Raw genomic sequence first — 20,051 nt, 5'->3', positions numbered from 1 at the left:
AATGAAATCAAACAGATGTTGATGCCAAACTCCATGGACAGTGCCCAGTGTCTGCTCTGCTTTAAGTGCATTGATGGGGGCTTCCAAGCAAGAAAAGCTGCTGCAACAAGCCAAGTTTTGATCTGAGGCAGTAAGCTGCTAAATGGACTGTGGTGTATGCGAGTGGAGGTGTATCTTAGGCTCAGACCCATCTTGCCACCACTCCTCCAGAACATCTTTCCTGCACATGGGGTTTCACCTGACCCAGAATCACATGGACCAGAGCAGGAACCTTTTTGAAGGGTTTGGTGATTTATTTTTTATAGGCCCATTGCTGAATGTCATTTCAGTAGGGTGCTTCTCTTTGTCCCCCTGGGCCAGAGGGGAGAAGGTGATGGGTTTGAAGCCAGGAAGAGAGGGTAATACAGTAAACATTTGTGTCCACTGTCTAGTGATGTAAAAAGCACTTGTTGAAATAACAGTAAGAACTTAGCCCAAATTTCAGAACTTGAGAAAAATGAAGCTTTTTATTTAAAATGCAAGGAATACATTTTTTGCTTCTGGCTATCAGTTTAGCATAACTAGTATTAGACAATTGTATTACAGACATATAAACAGAGGTCCTTTTATTTATTGTCAATAAATATTTCACAAAAAGACAGTTACAGGCATCAAATGCTGTGTGTGGTGAAATCAGATGATAGGTTTGTCTAGACATTGAACTGGTCACCCCAAGTGTGTAGCAGTCGAGTTCTGGTCTTTGCTTTGTATTGGTGACTACACTGTCCATTGACTGTTCTTGCTCACTCTCCTGTGTGTATCTGCATGTATAGAAGAGGGCATATTAAAGGTTGAGCAGTTTCTTCACAGCGTCTCTGTACTGGTGCATGCTGCTCTCGCTCTCTCCCTCGTTCTTCAGTCTGGTCACAGAGTCCCTGTACTCCAGCACCTCCGGCCTCCCCAGCAGCTCCTCCCTCACCGCCTCTCCGTCCCCCTCTACCTGCATGCGGACCAACGTGGACATGATGTTCTTTTGAGAGGGGCTGTCCTCCCAGCTGTACTCTTCCATGTCTGCCACAGTCTTCTCCGACTCCCAATCCTCAATTTTCTAGAAAGAGTAAGTGGAACAGCACAGCATTGTTAGCTACAATGTATTCAGAAAGTACTCAGACCCCTTGACTTTTTCCCAAAAATGTTACGTTACAGCTTTATTCTAAAATTGATTCAAACATCCCCCCCCCCCCCCATCAATTTACACACGATACCCCATAATGACAAAGCAAAAACAGGTTTACACATTTCTGCCAAAAAAGAAAAGTTACATCACATTTACATAAGTATTCAGACCCTTTACTCAGTATTTTGTTGAAGCACCTTTGGCAGTGATAACAGCCTCGAGTCGTCTTGGGTATGACGTTACAAGCTTGGCACACCTGTATTTGGGGAGTTTCTCCCATTCATCTCTGCAGATCATCTCAAGCTCTGTCAGGTTGGAGGGGAGCATCGCTGCACAGCTATTTTCAGGTCTCTCTAGAGATGTTGGATCGGATTCAAGTCCGAGCTCTGGCTGGGCCTCTCAAGGACATTGAGACTTGTCCCGAAGCCACTCCTGCATTGTCTTGGCTGTGTGCTTAGGGTCGTTGTCCTGTTGGTAGGTGAACCTTCGCCCCAGTCTGAGGTCTTGAGGGCTCTGGAGCAGGTTTTCATCAATGATCTCTCTGTACTTTGCTCTGTTCATCTTTCCCCTCTATCCTGACTAGTCTCCCAGTCCCTGCCACTGAAAAACATCCCCACAGCATGATGCTGCCACCACCATGCTTCACCGTAGGGAATGTTGCCAGGTTTCCTCCAGACGTGATGCTTGGCATTCAGGCCAAAGAGTTCAATCTTGGTTTCATCAGAACAGAGAATCTTGAATCCAAACTTCTTCCATTTAAGAATGATGGGGACCTTCAATGCTGCAGACATTTTGTGGTACCCTTCCCCAGATCTGTGCCTCAACACAATCCTGTCTCAGAGCTCTACAGACAATTCCTATGGTGGCTTGGTTTTTGATCTGATATGTACTGTCAACTGTGGGACTTTATATAGACAGGTGTGTGCCTTTCCAAATCATGTCCAATCAATTGAATTTACCACAGGTGGACTCCAATCAAGTTGTAGAAACATCAAGGTTGATTAATGGAAACAGGATGCACCTGAGCTTACATTTACATTTTAAGTCATTTAGCAGACGCTCTTATCCAGAGCGACTTACAAATTGGTGCATTCACCTTATAATATCCAGTGGAACAACCACTTTACAATAGTGCATCTAAATCTTTTAAGGGGGGGTTAGAAGGATTACTTTATCCTATCCCAGGTATTCCTTAAAGAGGTGGGGTTTCAGGTGTCTCCGGAAGGTGGTGATTGACTCCGCTGTCCTGGCGTCGTGAGGGAGCTTGTTCCACCATTGGGGTGCCAGAGCAGCGAACAGTTTTGACTGGGCTGAGCGGGAACTGTGCTTCCTCAGAGGTAGGGAGGCGAGCAGGCCAGAGGTGGATGAACGCAGTGCCCTTGTTTGGGTGTAGGGCCTGACCAGAGCCTGAAGGTACGGAGGTGCCGTTCCCCTCACAGCTCCGTAGGCAAGCACCATGGTCTTGTAGCGGATGCGAGCTTCGACTGGAAGCCAGTGGAGAGAGCGGAGGAGCGGGGTGACGTGAGAGAACTTGGGAAGGTTGAACACCAGACGGGCTGCGGCGTTCTGGATGAGTTGTAGCTAAATTTTGAGTCTCATCGCAAAGGGTCCGAATACTTATGTAAATAAGATATTTTTTCCTTCTTCGCTTTGTCATTATGGGGTATTGTGTGTAGATTGATGGAAAAATATAATTTAATCAATTTTAGAAGGCTGTAACATAACAAAATGTAGAAAAAGGGGTCTGAATACTTTCTGAATGCACCATACATAACCTCAGACAAAAAAATCATAACCGTGATTCTTCTGTTTATGCCTCAATATATGACAATAACGAGAGGTATGTGACACGTTAACATAAGGTGTCCCACAGGGGTCCGTGATGGCCCGTCATGGGAATGTGGGTTTGGGGACAGAGCAATGTGTGGAACCCCTTGAGTGCCCTGGTCGCCCCTCAACCCTTTGTGGCGCTCCTCTCTCCTGTCCTCTCACAGAGATAGTGTTTCTCCAGACGTGGTGCTGAGTCCCTCCACCACAGCCGGTCTCCCTCCCATCACATTCCCCAGAGGACAATAGGCCCGTTGTGTGTGAGCTTAAAGCAGGGGCTGCCACAGGCGCTCCTGCAGCCCAGGTGTTTGGGGTTAATGGACCTCATTACGTCTATATGGTCCCCAATATCAAGACTGGCTGGAGGCCAACCCCTCCAGCGGACAGGTGGTGCAGTGGGGATGGCTGGAGAAGAGATCAGTCCTCTCCCCGTTAGCCTGACTGTCAGGATTATTACGCCACTACAAAATAGGATCAGCTAAGGTAATGCAGTTCTGTACTGTAGTTTTATTCAGACTCTAGCCATCTGATTGTAAATTAAAATGAAACTACACTGGGTATACAAAATTATTTAGATTGACAGACTGACCAGGTGAATCAAGGTGAAAGCTATGATCCCTTATTGATGTCACTTCAAAATCAGCATAGATGAAGGGAAGGAGACAGGTTCAAGAAAATGTTTTACACAATCCATGTCTCAAAGTGTATGTGTGCCATTCAGAGGGTGACAAATAATTTAAGTGCCTTTGAACGGGGTATGGTAGTAGGTACCAAGCGCACCGGTTTGTCTCAAGAACTGCAACGCTGCTGGGTTTTTCACACTCAACAGTTTCCTGTGTGTATCAAGAATGGTCCACCACCCAAAGGACATCCAGCAAACTTGACAACTGTGGGAAGCATTGGAGTCAACATGGGCCAGCATCCCTGTGGAACACTTTCGACGCCTTGTAGAGTCCATACCCCGGTGAATTGAGGCTGTTCTGAGGGTAAAAGGGGAGGGGGGGGGGTGCAACTCAATAATAGGAAGGTGTTCCTAATGTTTGGTATACTCAGTGTACATAGCTATAATGGTTGACCATTGGTCTGACAGACAGACTCCATATCTCCCACCACAGAGTGTATCCCAGTGAATGAAAAGAGGGAGATGCAGAGGAGGAAAACATTTGTGGGTTTTATTACTGGAATGGGACACAGAGTACTGGAGCGCTCAGATAAGAGATGGACATATTAGATAGTCACTTGGGGATTGGAGCGACTCTAGTGCCCAGCGGGCCAGACGGTAAAGTACTGTAGACTTCCTGCTGTGGTGTGGTGGAGGACTGTGGTCCGTCCCAGTAGAGCACTGGCCCGGATCAACAGCCCACAGCAGAATTAGCAACAGGCCCAGAGAGTCAAGAGTCCTTCTCACTGAGCGAAGAGATAGAATCACCTCAGTGGCAACTAACAATTGGCCTCTTTGTGGGCTTGCGTTACTACCGGTGTATGGGTTCTCCCTCCCAGCGTCCACCAACCTGCAGGCTGCACTGTGCCTTCCATTGTGCGTGTAAAGGGCAGCGGACAGTGTTCCGCTTCCCGGCTCTGACGCCATTTCTTAGAGAGACAAAAAAAAAAAAGCCAAGGCTTTCTACCAGCTAAACCCCTGCTGCCTTGGCCAGAGAAACCCCTGCTGCCTTGGCCAGAGAAACCCCTGCTGCCTTGGCCAGAGAAACCCCTGCTGCCTTGGCCAGAGAAACCCCTGCTGCCTTGGCCAGAGAAACCCCTGCTGCCTTGGCCAGAGAAACCCCTGCTGCCTTGGCCAGAGAAACCCCTGCTGCCTTGGCCAGAGAAACCCCTGCTGCCTTGGCCAGAGAAACCCCTGCTGCCTTGGCCAGAGAAACCCCTGCTGCCTTGGCCAGAGAAACCCCTGCTGCCTTGGTCAGAGAAACCCCTGCTGCCTTGGCCAGAGAAACCCCTGCTGCCTTGTCCAGAGAAACCCCTGCTGCCTTGGCCAGAGAAACCCCTGCTGCCTTGGCCAGAGAAACCCCTGCTGCCTTGGTCAGAGAAACCCCTGCTGCCTTGGCCAGAGAAACCCCTGCTGCCTTGGCCAGAGAAACCCCTGCTGCCTTGGTCAGAGAAACCCCTGCTGCCTTGGTCAGAGAAACCCCTGCTGCCTTGGCGAGAGAAACCCCTGCTGCCTTGGTCAGAGAAACCCCTGCTGCCTTGGCCAGAGAAACCCCTGCTGCCTTGGCCAGAGAAACCCCTGCTGCCTTGGCCAGAGAAACCCCTGCTGCCTTGGCCAGAGAAACCCCTGCTGCCTTGGCGAGAGAACTGCCACAGGCACAACAGGGAGAGTCATTCATTCCCGTGTGGCTGTACTCTCATGTGAAAGCAGCCTGTGCTGGTGACCCTGGTGGTGGATTTCTCAGGTGTGTGGTGTTGGTTGGAGTTGGCGCACTGTGAATAAGTGGCGGGGTCAGGACCTTATTCTGGTGTTGGTTTTCTCCTGTTTAGAGGGGAAATGCCAGTGGAACAATGCTGCTGTATGCCGTCCTTTTGCCTATTCACCACTCATAGCTCCCTAACAGGCTCTCTCTTTCACACCAAGGGTAGAGAGAGGTGTCAAGTCCATTGGTGCTAGCTAGATTGACATGGTCTTAGCAGTTGGAAATGAAAACAGACAAACGGAGGGAGGAAGAGCATTGGGCACGGAAAAGCCACACGAGTGTCTCAGCAGGACACGGGGGTTTGGTGGGGAGGGTGTGACTTGTGAATAGTGAACTCTTGAAATATTCATGACTTGGTTGAAAGGCAACAAAAAAAGCCTGTCATGCTCTTTCTACTTAAAAATCCCTAATGTATACGCAAGGGACGGCTTAAGGTATCAGGCATCCCTTTCCTGGTACATCACGGATTCTCTGGATAGTGATGGACTTGGCTGCCTGACCATTTGTCTACTCATCGTCCACGTATTGGCTGGGTGGTGAGGTTAGGTGGAAGATTATGTCTACTCAAGCTCTTTGGCACTGACCAGGGTCACGTTCAGGAAGATGCAACGTACTGACATAGCAGACAGACATGTCCTGAATAGAACATCGGGACTTTCTGAACGCGCCCCTGGCACTAGCAAGACACTTACCCACGACTCGTGATAGAGGACAGTCAGGAGGTACATGGCATGGTCATAATTCTGCTGTCTCACAGGGCAGCTGGCAGGGCAAAGGTGAGAAAAAAATAAATAAAACATTGATTAGAAAGTACAGGGCGAGTTGAAGTAAAACCTCCCCATCAAAAGACGTCACTGTAAAGCAATGACGACAGTGAAGGACCAATAACTTACTTAGTCTCTTTTAAACGAAGAGGAACTAGTCGATATTTGTAATAGTACATTGAACAACAGGGAGCGCTGCTTACCTGTCAGTGGTGATGGTGAGTGTGTCCGTGTCCTTGCAGTACCTCTCTCCTACCAGTTTAACCATCTTCTTCCTGGCATGGTCATCCAAGTTCAGACAGGAGAGCTTAAGCTGAGCGGACAGAAACACAATCTTACATTATAATACTGAAGCTTATTTGGTTTGCCTAAGCTGCTTCAAAATGAAACCCTCAATGCACTTTTAGCACGCAAAAAAACAATAGACGCAACCGTCCATCCTGACTCATGACATCTGAAATAAGCGCCGTGCCACACTAAATGTTGAAACTCTGCAGCAGTGAAACACTTCATCACAAATTATGCTTAAAATGATTCCAAAGAACTGCAGCCGTCACAGCTGTACGGGGGAATAATGTTTTCTGCAGCATGAATCATACCTGCTTGACCTAACAACCCCTTTGTACACTTAACATAGGCCCAGGCCTGTTGTTACCTCATATCCCAGCAATAATGTCTTGCATTACGCCTGGGAAGAAAACACTTCAATTTGCTCAACTTAACCCCGAGGCAGACATTTTCAATATATTAGCCCACACAGCTACAAGGATGCACTTTCATGCTAGGTTTAGGACCTCGTATTGAAGCTTAGAAACTTTGGCCAAGATAACTGCCAACAAATGCTTCTTGTAGTCATCAATGAGCTTGCTGCACCTTTCTACTGGGAACTGGTCTCACTCTTCAGCAGCAAACTGTTCTAGTTCTTCAATGTTTTAGGTGTGCCCTCCACCATCTGCTGTTTTCAGCTCACGCCGTAGGTTATAGATGTGATTCAGATCTGGACTCCTCACTGGCCACTCCATAACAGTGTTTCTTCTTGAACCATTCCTGGGTGTGTGTGTGGTTGTTGTCCTACTGGAAAACACACAACCTTCAACAGGTACACCATTTTTGGACACTGGGTTGAACATTGCACTCCAAAACACCTTGATAATCCGCTGATTTCACGACGTCTTGCACACAGTACCAGAGGTAGCAAAGCAGTCCCACAGCATTATCGAACCTCCCCCATAATCAATTAGTTATTTTCTTTGAACGCTTAATTTGGTTGTTGGTAAACATAGGAAGACCCCACTGCTGAAGGAGACAAGAAAGCCCAATTGAACGTCTCAAAAACCCATCTAAACAAGCCCAAAATCCTGGAGAAAATGTTCTGTGGACCAGTGAAACAAAATTAGAGCTCTTTGTCAATACATATCAGAGCGGTGTCTTTACTGACAACCAAATGAAGGATTTAATAAAAAATAACACCCTCCCTACAATCTAACATGGGGAGGTTTAATAAGGCTGTGGGGTTGCTTTGTTGCCTCTGGTACTGGGGGCCTTGGAGGTGTGCAAGGCATCATGAAATCAGCAGATGATCATGTGATTTGTATTCCAATGTTCAACCCAGTGTCCAGAAAACTGGGTCTCCATTAAAGGTTGTGTGTTTTCCAGTAGGACAATGACCCCAAAACACATCAAAATAAGCACCCAGGAATGGTTATGAAGAGATGCTGGACTGTTCTGGATTGGCCAGCGAAGAGGGCGGATCTGAATCACATCCAAACAATGGTGAGATCTGAAAACAGCAGTTGGTAGAGGGCACCCCTCAAATATTGATGAATTAGAGCAGTTTGCTGCTGAAAAGATGACCAAATTGTCAGTAGAAGGTTGCAGCAAGCTCATTGATGGCTACAATACGCATTTGTCTGCAGTGATCTTGGCCTTAGGCTGTGCAACCAAGTACTAGCTCTGGGGTGCCAATACTTTTGTCCATACCATGTCTTTATTTTCTACATTACAATTGTAAACATAAGTTTACTAAAATAAAATTGGTTCTGCAATGTTGAAAATCCAATAAGGTGTGGTGACCAAAAGTTGTTCTACATTTCTACTTATTTTAGAAGAAATGAGGAATGATTTAATAAAGGTGCAAGGGTGCTAATATACTGCATTTGCCCACAACTGTACAAGCATCATGAAAGCTCTAACACAAACTCATATTTTTTGTTAACCTTTATTTAACTAGGCAAGCCACTTAAGAACTAATTCTTATTTACAATGACAGTCTAGCAGGGAACTGCGTTGTTCAGGGGCAGAACAGGAGATTTTTTACCTTGTCAGCTCGGGGAGTCGATCTAGCAACCTTTCGATTACTGGCCCAATGCTCTAACCACTAGGCTACCTTGACTTGTTGAAAATCTGTTATTTTTTTGGACCTAACTTGCTTAACTTTTTATATGTGGTTTCTTCCTTCAGACTCCATAGAATTACCTCTTCCTTAATATTTGGTAAAATTATTAATTTAGTGTATGGTTTCCTAGAAATAAGGGTGGCACAACCCTTTGGCTCAACTTACCCCATTCTCCCCTAAGCATTTGTTTTTAGGTTCCCCTTTAGTGCGGTTCTCTATTTGTGGCAAGTATGTTATAGCAGTATTTCATAGGCGTAAAAGCATAGATACGGACAATGGAGGTCTTTCTTGAAAGGTCAGCCGGACATGAGCTGAGAGCTGTTTAGTGAATCTCTAGATCCCTTCTATACAAAAGAGGAAAAGTCTGCACTTTCTATGAATTCCGTAGAGGGTCAAATACAGGTCAAAGAGTCAAATTGAAATAGTAGCATTTTAATCTGTAAACTAAACCCCCTGAGTCCCAGACCATATAGGCCTACAACACAGGCAGACAGAAACTTACTCTGAGGTGGACTATGCGGGCAGATGGGTTTCTGAGGGAGGTGCCGGCAGACACGTAGTCCTTGCTCTCTACTTTGACAGGGAAGTGCTCATCACATTTAGCACCTGTGTCCAGGGCAGAGGGCCACTCTGTGCAGAACGCTTCAGGGAAAAGAGAAACAGAAACACAATTAAATACTGTTGCTACAGTAACATTAGTGTGACTCAATAAGCAATTTTGTGACTTACGTTTCAGAGCTTCACAGTGTTTCTTTATGGCTAATGGAGTTAAATGCAAAAAGTTTGGAATCTGAAAAGAGAACCGTTTTAATAAAAATCTGAATTAGCTACAATGCACAGAACAGAAATACCACTGTACAAGTAACATATGTGGAACCAGTATGACCTGACAGCACAATACAATATATAGCTTTAAATGGTACAAATAATTTCCCTCCCATTGCCAGATAATGCTGACATCAAAAGCTCTCATATCATGCCAAGTTGGAGATAAGACCTCTGACCTTGATGAGCTCCAGGTTGCCCTTCTTCTCTGGGGGCACCCCTTTCTTCACTGGGAAGCCCATGCGGACAGGCAGGGGCACAGAGCCCTGTCTGAAGGGGGTAGCGGTCGGGTAGACTGCAGTCCAGTCCTGGTCTTCAGGCATCCTGTCTGTCCTGGGGTCGCCCGCCTGACACACACCACGGAGACAGGGAACAGATGGAAAGGAGACAGTATGTGGGTCAACTTCAAAATACATATACATCTTTCTTTCTGTCAATATACAGCTTGGAATAAACTTGATCAAAAATTCCTCATTACTTCTTTTTTTAATAGTAAAAAATGTGGGCTGAATTCATGACATGCCCCTCTCCCCCCAAGGACCATAATGTGCTGTAGTAGCCATGTTGGCCTACTTGGAGTGCCTTCAGAAAGTATTCACACCCCTTGACATTTTGTTGCGTTTCACCCTGGAATTAAAATGGATTAAATGGAGATTTTTGTGTCACTGGCCTTCACACAATAGCCCCATAACGTCAAAGGTGAATTATGTTTTTCGAAATTGTTACAAATTAAATAAAAAATGTAAAGCTCAAATGTAATTCAACCCCTTACGGAAAGCCTAAAGCCTAAATAAAGTTCAGGAGTAAAAATTTGCTTAACAAGTGACATGCTTGTAATCGTTAAGGACTGGGGAGTTTTTCAGGATAAAAAAAAAAAAAAAGAAACTGAATGGAGCGAAGCCCAGGCAAAATCCCAGAGGAAAACCTGGTTCAGTCTGCTTTCCACCAGACACTGGGAATTCACCTTTCAGCAGGAAAATAACCTTAAACACAAGGCCAAATCTACACTGGAGTTGCTTACCAAGAAGACAGTGAATGTTCCTGAGTGGCTGAGTTACAGTTTTGAATTAAAATCCAATTGAAAATGATCAACAATCGATTTGACACAGTTTGAATAATTGAGGGGGGAAAATGATCCAGGTGCTCCTACAAAGTATTGACTCAGGGGTGTGAATAGTTATGTAAATTCGATATCTGCAAAAATGTCTAAAAACATGTTTTCACTTTGTAATTATGAGGTATTGTGTGTAGATCAGGCTGTAACACAACAAAATGTGGAATAAGTCAAGGGGTATGAATACTTTCTAAAGGCACTGTTGTGTAGTCCATACAGTTTATCTGTCTTTGTATATTCCACTTAATATGTAGACTAGAGGGCACTATTTTTACTTAAACTTTATTTATACAGGAAGTCTCATTGAGATAAAATACATTTTTCAAGAGAGACCTGGTCCAACCAAGACAGCAGCAGGGGGAAACAAAGTTTCAGACAAATCTCAGACATAACTTACAGACATAGAAACACAATGAACAAACGATAGCCGTAGACACCCATAAATTACAATCACATACATAGATACACAAACACCATAGATAAAAATCTATCACGTGTACCACTGCATGAAATCCTAATGACAAATCACGTTCCTCAGTAACAGGAGGGTCAAACTTTAAAACACCAAAGACCCTGGGGTTTCAAACTGGTCTGGAGACAGTTCCAAGACCACGAAGCCGAGTAACTAAAACCGTTTTTGCCATGATCCATTTGGATTTTTGGAAAGTGGGAGTGACACCGTAGCTGACCTAGTCAAAAGAAGAACAGAGATAAAGCAGCAGATTTCCCAAAACAGTCTTGTAGATCAGAGTATACCAATGTTTAAGCCTACATAGACTTAATGAAGACCAGTCAACAGCACTGTAGAGATCATAGTGACGTGTCAGCTGCTTTTGGTTAGTAATAAACCTAAAAGGGCCTCATGATACACAGAATCCAGTGCCTTCAGGGTAGTGCTTGAGGTCTGCTTATAAATAACATCAACGTAGTCCAAGACAGACAAGAATGTACACCATACAGTCTCTTTAATGGCCTCAAAGGAAGAAAAAAAACTAGTCTTATGTCGGTAATAAAAACCTACTCTCAACTTCAGTTTCTTTACCAGGTTCTCAACATTATTATTGAAGCTCAGCTTCTCACCCAGCCAAACTCACAGATATCTGTGCGTTTTGACTTGCTCTGTGGAATGTCCTTTCAAGGTAGCAATGACATGGTTTTCAGAGTGTTGTTCAGAAAACACCATGCATTTTGTTTGAGGAATTTCGAACACGCTTCAAATCGCAGAGACAAACTTCTGCCACTCGACTAGAGAATAGTGTCATATTGAGGCTCCCGAGTGACGCAGCGGTCTAAGGAACTGCATCTCAGTGCTAGAGGTGTCACTACAGACACCCTGGTTCGATTCCAGGCAGTATCACAACCGGCAACGAATGGGAGTCCCATAGGGCGGCGCACAATTGGCCCAGCGTCCTCCGGGTTTGTCGGGTTTGGCCGTCATTGTAAATAAGAATTTGTTCTTAACTGACTTGCCTAGTTAAATAAAGGTAAATAAAGTTTTAAAAAACTGTGTGTGCCTCCAGTTGATGAACTACACTTCCTCCCCAGTTACGCTTTCACAGAGGTGTTTGGAACACACTACATAGACAATTCGCACAGGCAGCCGCCTACGTCTTCCATTTGTTCCCCGTAAACAAGCGTTGTAACATGGAGATAGAACCATGTGGGAACACTAACCCTAACACTATAAAAGGTGTGTAGTGATTTAATGTTATTATTATATTTAATTTTCTGATATGAAAGATAAGTTCCTTATGTTTCTCAAAACAGTACTGCAAGTGATGTGTGCTAACTTTCAGACCGAGCATCAGGGCTCTTAACAAAAGTCTCCTGGTAAAGAAGATCCTATCGTCAATAGGCGCTAAAGTAGTTAGCATTTATGAATTGGGTACTCAAGGACTGGAGTTGAGAAACATTGGTTACACACTAGCAATGCTGGGAATTAACTTGCAAAAAAAATATAATCCGCCTGAAGCCAGGAGTTCAATCAAATTACATTTAAACTTACTCTGTCGATTGGCTGAAGGCTTGGTCCTTATACAGTGGGTAATAATAATAATATATATATTTTTTTATCTAATAGAACGTATAATTAAACAGAATTTCCAAACGTGGGGCTGTTGTAGACCCATGCAGCTCCTTGAGCTTACCTCATGTCAAAAATAAAAGTTCCCCACAAGTTCTTGCTTTTTTTGTGCAGGTATGGTACACATGCAGGACTTTGACATGCGGTAAGTGGAGAGGAATTAGGTCTACAACAGACCCACATTTGTAAAGTCTTTAAATTGTCGTCATTTCTCAATTTCCCCCCTGCATGAGGACCAACCCTACGGACAATCAGCAGAGTAAGTTTATTTAACTTCCAGTGGACTTTTCCGGGTGTTTTTTGCAAGCCAATTCCTACCAATACTAGTGTGTAAATACTAGCGTTTCTAAAAACAGCTACTTCGAACTATGATATGTGCCTACGGTAATTAGCTAGCTACATCTGCCAGTATGGAATGGTTTTATCTTTACTGCTAATAAAATGGGGGGCAAAAGACCCAGCCAAAAATATACTTTTGGTAAGCGGTTTGTTTAGCACGTGTTTACGAACATTTGCAATCCTACCCGACTGTGCTAGGGTGGGTATCAAACTTTTGATTCGGTTAACCACTACAAACTTGAGGTCTTCATGGTGTAAAAAGTTGGACCCGTTCCAAAATAGATCCGTGACTTTCCCACCTGACCCGATATGCTTACATTTTATTGGATAAATAAACGGAGACCCGTTTGGAATGAGCCTGAGGAAAGTCAGACCCGTTCTGAAAAGGATGATGGAAAACAGACCCGTGCTGGTTCGGATCAGAGAGACCCGTTCAGATCCGAGAGTAGAAAGCGAGAGAAAGAAAGCTCCAACTGGGCGCTGCCAGCGCCATCAATAAACAAGTGATATTGGCCAAATGATCTACAGTTACGTGTCCTTAAACTTCAAAACATGAATGAAACCTTCAAACGTTTTGAACAGGCTTATTTTGCAGCTATTACCAACAAAGGCGATGGCCTACCCAACAAATGAGAGCAATAGGCAAATGCTATTTCCTTCACAACAGGCCTACTTTTAAACTAAATACAGAGCACAAAATAAATTCTGAACTTAATTTAGCCAACGAAAATGTCTTAAAATGAAACAAAACACATTGGGTTCTAAAGAGTTAAGTAGCCAGAGGCCATCAACTGCCTTTCTTTAAATTACAGCGTGGCTGTTGTCATCAACCGGAAACAGGGTATTCTGTCATTTCACTTTTCAACGTTTTTTTCACTTCATTACTCCAAATGACGGCACCGAAGCGGGCAACTTTTCACTGTGAAATAGACTGTATCTATGTTGGTTGGTGATATGGATTCGGACACGTCCACGCAGTTTGAAAAGTGATGATGTCGAGGTGAGTGAAATAAGTAAAGAGAAGATATATGTTTGGTGCTGTTGATGCTATGAAACATGAGATGAGTAATGTAGGGTATGTAAACATTATATAAAGTGGCATTGTTTAAAGTGGCTAGTGATACATTTATAACATCAATTTTTCCATTATTAAAGTGGCTAGTTGAGTCAGTATGCTGGCAGCAGCCACTCAATGTTAGTGATGGCTGTTTAACAGTCTGATGGCCTTGAGATAGAAGCTGTTTTTCAGTCTCTCGGTCCCCGCTTTGATGCACCTGTACTGACCTCGCCTTCTGGATGATAGCAGGGTGAACAGGCAGTGGCTTGGGTGGTTGTTGTCCTTGATCTTTTTGGCCTTCCTGTGACATCGGGTGGTGTAGGTGTCCTGGAGGGCAGGTACTTTGCCCCCGGTGATGCGTTGTGCAGACCTCACTACCCTCTGGAGAGCCTTACGGTTGTGGGTGGAGCAGTTGCCGTACCAGGCGGTGATTCAGCCCGACAGGATGCTCTCGATTGTGCATCTGTAAAAGTTTGTGAGTGTTTGTGGTGACAAGTCGAATTTCTTCAGCCTCCTGAGGTTGAAGAGGCGCTGCTGCGCCTTCTTCACCACACTGTCTGTGTGGGTGGACCATTTCAGTTTGTCCGTGATGTGTACGCTGAGGAACTTAAAACTTTCCACCCTCTCCACTACTGTCCCGTCGATGTGGATAGGGGGCTGCTCTCTCTGCTGTTTCCTGAAGTCCACGATCACCTCCTTTGTTTTGTTGACATTGAGTGTGAGGTTATTTTCCTGACACCACATTCCTAGGGCCCTCACCTCCTCCCTGTAGGCCGTCTCGCCGTTGTTGGTAATCAAGCCTGCCACTGTAGTGTCGTCTGCAAACTTGATGATTGAGTTGGAGGCGTGCATGGCCACACAGTCGTGGGTGAACAGGGAGTACAGGAGAGGGCTGAGAACGCACCCTTGTGGGGACCCAGTGTTGAGGATCAGCGGGGTGGAGATGTTACCTACCCTCACTACCTGGGGGCGGCCCGTCAGGAAGTCCAGGACCCAGTTGCACAGGGCGGGGTCGAGACCCAGGGTCTCGAGCTTAATGGAGAGTTTGAAGGGTACTATGGTGTTAAATGCTGAGCTGTAGAGGATGAACAGCATTCTTACATAGGTATTCCTCTTGTCCAGATGGGTAAGGGCAGTGTGATTGCGTCGTCTGTGGACCTATTAGGGAGGTAAGCAAATTGGAGTGGGTCTGGGGTGTCAGGTAGGGTGGAGGTGATATGGTCCTTGACTAGTCTCTCAAAGCACTTCATGATGACGGAAGTGAGTGCTACGGGGCGGTAGTCATTTAGCTCAGTTACCTTAGCTTTCTTGGGAACAGGAACAATGGTGGCCCTCTTGAAGCATGTGGGAACAGCAGACTAGGATAAGGCTTGATTGAATATGTCCGTAAACACCAGCCAGCTGGTTTGCGCATGCTCTGAGGACGTGGCTGGGGATGCCGTCTGGGCCTGCAGCCTTGCGAGGCTTAACACGTTTAAATGTTTTACTCACGTTGGCTGCAGTGAAGGAGAGCCTGCAGGTTTTGGTAGCGGGCCGTGTCGGTGGCACAGTATTGTCCTCAAAGCGAGCAAAACGTTGTTTAGTCTGTCTGGGAGCAAGACATCGTGATCCGCGACGGGGCTGGTTTTTCTTTTGTATTCAGTGATTGACTGTAGACCCTGCCACATACCTCTCATGTCTGAGCCGTTGAATTGCGACTCTACTTTGTCTCTATACTGACGCTTAGCTTGTTTGATTGCCTTGCGGAGGGAATAGCTACACTGTTTGTATTCTGTCATGTTTCCGGTCACCTTGCCCTGATTAAAAGCAGCGGTTTGCACGAATGCTACCGTCAATCCACGGTTTCTGGTTGGGGAATGTTTTAATAATAGACGCTGTGGGTACAACATCACCGATGCACTTGCTAATGAACTCGCTCACCGAATCAGCGTATTCATCAATGTTGTTGTTCGACGCTATGCGGAACATATCCCAGTCAACGTGATCGAAGCAATCTTGAAGCGTGGAATCCGATTGGTCGGACCAGCGTTGAACAGACCTGAGTGCAGGTGCTTCCTGTTTTAGTTTCTGTCTATAAGCTGGGAGCAACAAAATGGAGTCGTGGTCAGCTTTTCCGAAAGGAGGGCGGGGGAGGGCCTTATATGCATCGTGGAAGATAGAATAACAATGATCCATGGTTTTGCCAGCCCAAGTCGCAATCGATATGCTGATAGAATTTAAGGAGCCTTGTTTTCAGATTAGCCTTGTTAAAATTTCCAGCTACAATAAATGCAGCCTCAGCATATGTGGTTTCCAGTTTACATAGAGTCGAATTAAGTTCTTTCAGGGCCGTCGATGTGTCTGCTTGGGGAGGGGGAATATACACGACTGTGATTATGATCGAAGAGAATTCTCTTGGTAGATAATGCGGTCTGCATTTGATTGTGAGGAATTCTAAGTCAGGTGAACAAAAGGACTTGAGTTCCTGTATGTTGTTATGATCACACCATGTCTCGTTAATCACAAGGCATACACCCCTCCCTCCCTTCTTACGAGAGATGCTTGTTTCTGTCGGCGCGATGCGTGAAGAAACCAGGTGGCTGTACCGACTCAGATAGCGTGTCTCGAGTGAGCCATGTTTCCGTGAAACAAAGAACGTTACAGTCTCTGATGTCTCTCTGGAAGGCACCCCTTGCTCGGATTTTGTCTACCTTGGTGTCAAGAGACTGGACATTGGCGAGTAGTATGCTCGGGAGCAGTGCGCGATGTGCCCGTCTACGGAGCCTGACCAGAAGACCGCTCCTTCTGCGGCGCTGTTGTTTTGGGTCGCCAGCTGGGATCCGATCCATTGTCCTGGGTGGTGGGCCAAACAGAGGATCCGCTTCAGGAAAGTCGTATTTCTGGTCGTAATGTTGGTGAGTTAACGTTGCTCTTATATCCAATAGTTCCTCCCGACTGTATGTAATAAAACCTAAGATTTCCTGGGGTAACAATGTAAGAAATAACACATTAAAAAACACTGCATAGTTTCCTAGGAACGCTAAGCGAGGCGGCCAACTCTGTCCTGTTCTATTGGTTTGCATATCAACTTTCTTTTTTGTTGTCCAGAATTCAAAGGCGCAATCCTAGTCATATTAGCAACCCATCCTAGCTGTTGCATCTTCAGATTCACCCTCTAAGTTTCTAACTGAGATCTCTGTCATATACCGCTTGCATCAGGTGAGGTGTTTGGAATTGCCTTTTGGCAAATGCTTGAAAATGACATTTTATTGGAGGCTTCATTACAGGTGTTGCATACTATGTTAAGATGAATTGCCATAATCGAAATGTGATTTCTGACATTCTGAACACGATGGGTGGACGTCCTAATGGGTTACGCACCTAAATGCATATGGGTCCGGTTTATCTCTCAAATGGCCGGCAAATTAAAATATTGCTGGTCACATTGTCTGGCGCCACATTTTCCTAACGGAAACCCTGATATATAGGGTTAGACAGCATGCAATTCTCACACCATTTCCCTTTTTTTGTGACCAAAATGTGCAATTCTCATCACACAAACACTACATTAACAGAGGACATGTCCAATCGGGTCTTGAGAGTAAGTCAATTTTAATTGCACATACTCCAGACCCCTGGAAATTATATCAGAACCGACCTAGATCTAAGACAAAAGTCCTAATTTTGGACCCGGAACCGGTCTGATCTTGGGTCTGTTGGACCCGTCCAGACATCTACTACAAACATTATTTGTTCACTCACCTCTCTCCTTGATCTTCGGTTGAAAGGTCCTCTGTTCTCTCTGTCAGGAAAGCCTGAAATCGATATCGATTGTGTCAGAAAAACACGATACAGCCCAATTAATTATGCTAGCAGCTAGCTATGCGGCATCCAACTTTCTATATGAACGTTTCTATACGAAACTTAGACATCATTGCGACCAGGGTTCATATAGTCATTTGGACCAGGCTAGCTAGCTAGCAAATTAGCTCCTCGATGTGACGGCATGGTATTGCATGGAAACTCACCTTTATTTTGACTAGAATTATTGGTAGACAAAGCCGTTGCATATGTTGCTCTGTTTAACGGGTTACGCACATGAACTCCATACATATGACAATGTATTCGTCCTAAGGACAAAATTGATTTCTTCAATGTATGTGCAGCCATGTTTGAGGAGGCAATGTCAACCTATGGCGAGGCGAGAGGGACAGTCGTTTAGCGCTTGCGAAATAGAACATCAATACAACATTGGGTATCAGCGCCCCCCTTTGGTATAGATAATGAACTGCAATATGGGAAACGGTGAACGCATTAGCGGTAGCCAATTACAAGTGTTTTATTACGTATTTTCGTAAAATCTAGGTCTATTTTAGAATTTCTAAACTTATTTTTCTGTTAGACTACAATATAGGAGCTCAACAATATTTTAATGGTGTTTATGCTTGGGATTACCCAATTACTCGCATGATCGTTATCTGAAAAAGTACGGTTTCTGATTGGTTCATTCTTGATAAACCAAAACATGTATTTGAGCCGCTGAGGTCAAGTCCGTCAGGTGGATAACGCTGTGCGCAAGATGATAGGCTCTGTCCACATGTGTCCTTCAGCACCCCTGCCATCCTGAGCGCACCGCCAGCTGCTGCTTTAACATATAGTAGCGCAACACTACCCTGTTCCTGACAGACACACATCCGAGACAAGCTGTTAGGGACAGAAACAACGACCTGAGTTTCTGTATTCTAATGTTTCATTTTCCATGGTGTCCACTGTCATTTACGCACAAAAAAAGTATTGCCGTTGGGTACCACTTTGAAGAGAAAGGTAGGTTCAATTTTTATTTAACATGAAAGGAATTTAGGCTACTAAGCTGTCTGAAATTATTTATTTTTGATAATTAAAATGTATATTGGATTTTTAGGCCTATTAGCACTTTTGTAATAACTCTAGCTGAAATGAAAACATCTTAATATAATATTATATTGCAAATATTTCTGTATTTTGTGTTATGTCTGGCAGAGACCTTTTTCTAAAGCTCATCTGAAGCATCTGATCTGTGTACATCTGTTGGTTTGATGGCTCAAAATACAGCTACTGTAGCCTGAACACAAGCACACATGACAGCTGTGACAGGTGTCACAGTTATAGGCCTGTTGTCTTTCTTTTAAATGTGTTGTTTGTGTTAAATACCCTATGCAATAAACCATGTGCTCTAATCATCATTTCAACATCCTCTCAGTTTTCACACAAACATGGTTTGCCCAAAATATGTTTAGACCTAAACATTTGAATATTAAAACTAAAAAGATTAAGGTTAAGAGGATGATATTCCTATGTGGAAGAAGTGATGGAATTGCCTGTCCATTTTTCCATGTATCCCTTTGTAACTGAAGGAAACATAGGAGTCCTATGACTGACAGAGTTATTGTGTGTTTGATGGTTGTCCAGCGTAGCTTAAACAACAGAGAAACTCAATCTAGGAACTGGGGACAGCAGCAGTGTTTCTGAAACCAGACTGTCTTCACATTCTCTGCTGTGGAGGACAGACACGGAGGGTTGCTAGCTCCTGTTACGTTCCAGCCTCCCACCACAAAGGCTTGTTTCCAAGGGCTTAAGTGACCATGATCCGTTCGTCTCTTTTCAGACCCAGTTCAGTTTCCAGAAAATACTGTATATTGACCCCTACTAATTAGTGCACTTGTCTTTTCTGGGTGATGATGCTAGAGAAGGGGAGAGAGAGAGCGAGAGGGGGTAGAGCTTGGATAGGATAGACTATGCCTAAAGTCAATGCTAGCTGGGTGGTATCTCACCTGAGGTAAAGCTCTTGTGTGATCCTCTCTATATGTTGTATACCTTGTGTGTGGTGACCTCTGGTCTGTACCATTGGCTGTGTACTGTATCATGTGTTGTTTCTACTCAGTGGTGTCAGTGGATCCACAGAGCTCAGGGTGCCACTCACACGCTATCTGTCACCAAACTCAGATGGTCTCATGGCTCTCAACCTTGGACTGCTTGACATGCATCATCATTACCTGTTTGGACATTGTGAGTATATTGTCTGCTTGTTATGCTGTAAACACAGATCACAT

General features: G+C 44.8%; 1 protein-coding gene across 1 annotated transcript; it reads right to left on the bottom strand.

The window, feature by feature from the left end:
* Nucleotides 1–487: 487 nt before the first annotated feature.
* LOC106560988 (small ribosomal subunit protein mS35) lies at nt 488–18,186 on the bottom strand. The gene is made up of 8 exons (XM_014124499.3): nt 17,991–18,186; nt 17,725–17,777; nt 9,570–9,737; nt 9,295–9,355; nt 9,068–9,207; nt 6,374–6,483; nt 6,099–6,168; nt 488–1,087 (listed from the first exon to the last, which is right to left on the bottom strand). The coding sequence occupies exons 1-8, from the start codon at nt 18,130–18,132 to the stop codon at nt 824–826; spliced, it is 1,008 nt and encodes a 335-aa protein (XP_013979974.1). The 5' UTR covers nt 18,133–18,186; the 3' UTR covers nt 488–823.
* Nucleotides 18,187–20,051: the final 1,865 nt, after the last annotated feature.

Source organism: Salmo salar, chromosome 10 (genome assembly GCF_965601325.2).
Source record: "Salmo salar chromosome 10, fSalSal1, whole genome shotgun sequence".
In the NCBI taxonomy this organism is placed as follows: domain Eukaryota; kingdom Metazoa; phylum Chordata; class Actinopteri; order Salmoniformes; family Salmonidae; genus Salmo; species Salmo salar.
The sequence above is the reverse complement of the archived record's forward strand: the minus strand, read 5'-3'. Positions and strand labels throughout refer to the sequence as shown.